The 1,330-nt window shown below is 39.8% G+C and overlaps 1 protein-coding gene across 1 annotated transcript; it reads right to left on the bottom strand.

The window, feature by feature from the left end:
- Positions 1–590: 590 nt before the first annotated feature.
- LOC108299289 (60S ribosomal protein L36a-like) lies at positions 591–1,028 on the bottom strand. Its single transcript, XM_017521583.2, has one exon. It carries the CDS (start codon positions 964–966, stop codon positions 646–648), a length of 321 nt encoding a protein of 106 aa, XP_017377072.1. The 5' UTR covers positions 967–1,028; the 3' UTR covers positions 591–645.
- Between the last annotated feature and the right edge of the window lie 302 nt (positions 1,029–1,330).

The raw sequence follows: 1,330 nt of genomic DNA, 5'->3' as shown, positions 1-1,330 counted from the left end.
AAGCAAGAAAAATAATATTCAAAGACAAGAGTTTCATGATAGTAGAAGTCTTAATCTGTGAACTTGGGAAAAGCTGTTCACATCAAGGATGCCATTTTCTTCTTGGGAGAAATTTCCCTGGTTAGCTTTACCTCAACAGTTCCAGTGGGTGCAAGAGTTCCAAAAGTGTGGCAGGACCCTTCTCAGCTGCGAGGCCATAAACCCAAAGCCCAGAGTCCTAAAGTTTTGTTGTAGTGTGGATGACAAGGAACAGTCTTTCTCCAATGTTTCCAGAAGATTCAAACCATAAAAAACTTTCTTTACCTGGAGAAAATACACTGTAGCATAATAATCTACTATTATAACATCAGCCCTCTTGCATGGGAAAGCTTTTAACAACCAGGATGACAAATTGGAATTCAAATAACAATTGAATGAAATTCCTTTACAAAATGTTTAAACGGCCCACCAGGTGACCAAATGTATATGAAGCTTTAATTGTCTTCCCAGGAATATGGGACTAAACATTGGTTATAAACTATTTTAAACAATTTCAGTGTCAGCCGGTTTAAGATGAAAATCTGATGAAGTATTTTCCTGATATTAATTAATTTTTTTTTTTTGAACATAAACTCAAGATTTTATTGTCTTCATAAAAGATGACACTTAGAACTGGATCACTTGGCCCTTTCTCTTCTTATCTTCTCCCAATTCAAAATGCTTGCATCTTTTAATAGCCCGCATTCTCTTAGATCTGCAGTTGGGCTCAACGCACTCCAGCCTCAGCACAATCTTCTTTGTAGTTTTAGCCTTTTTCCGGAAAATCGGCTTAGTTTGCCCACCATAGCCACTCTGCTTCCTGTCATAACGCCGCTTTCCCTGGGCATACAGAGAATCCTTGCCCTTCTTGTACTGTGTCACTTTGTGGGGTTGGTGCTTGCCACACTTCTTACAGAAAGTCCGGCGGGTTTTAGGAACGTTCACCATTTCTGCGTGAGCGCTACCGGCACGGAAAGAAAGAGGCCGGACCAGAAACGGTATTAATTAAATTTTTTTTTTGTTTTACTTGGGTTAGTAGCTTTATACAAGGAAATTTCATGCAAAGCAATGAAAAGCAACCACCAGGGCTGATACCAACTACTAAAACTGTTAAAAATCAGAAGCAAAAATAATATGGATTTCAGGCATTCCCAAGTTATAAATGGTTTCTGCATGCTTGAAAATAAAAACAAACTTTCTTATAGAAATATCAGTAAATAGGGGCCGGGCGCGGTGGCTCAAGCCTGTAATCCCAGCACTTTGGGAGGCCGAGGCGGGTGGATCACGAGGTCAAGAGATCGAGACTATCCTG

The sequence above is a fragment of the Cebus imitator genome, unplaced genomic scaffold, assembly GCF_001604975.1.
Source record: "Cebus imitator isolate Cc_AM_T3 unplaced genomic scaffold, Cebus_imitator-1.0 Scaffold4321, whole genome shotgun sequence".
Taxonomy (NCBI): domain Eukaryota; kingdom Metazoa; phylum Chordata; class Mammalia; order Primates; family Cebidae; genus Cebus; species Cebus imitator.
Note: the sequence above shows the minus strand (reverse complement) of the source record. Positions and strands in the feature narration are given on the sequence as shown.

Bases quoted from the DNA above. Each gene is read 5' to 3' on its own strand.
- LOC108299289 (XM_017521583.2), bottom strand. From the start codon at position 966: ATGGTGAACGTTCCTAAAACCCGCCGGACTTTCTGTAAGAAGTGTGGC.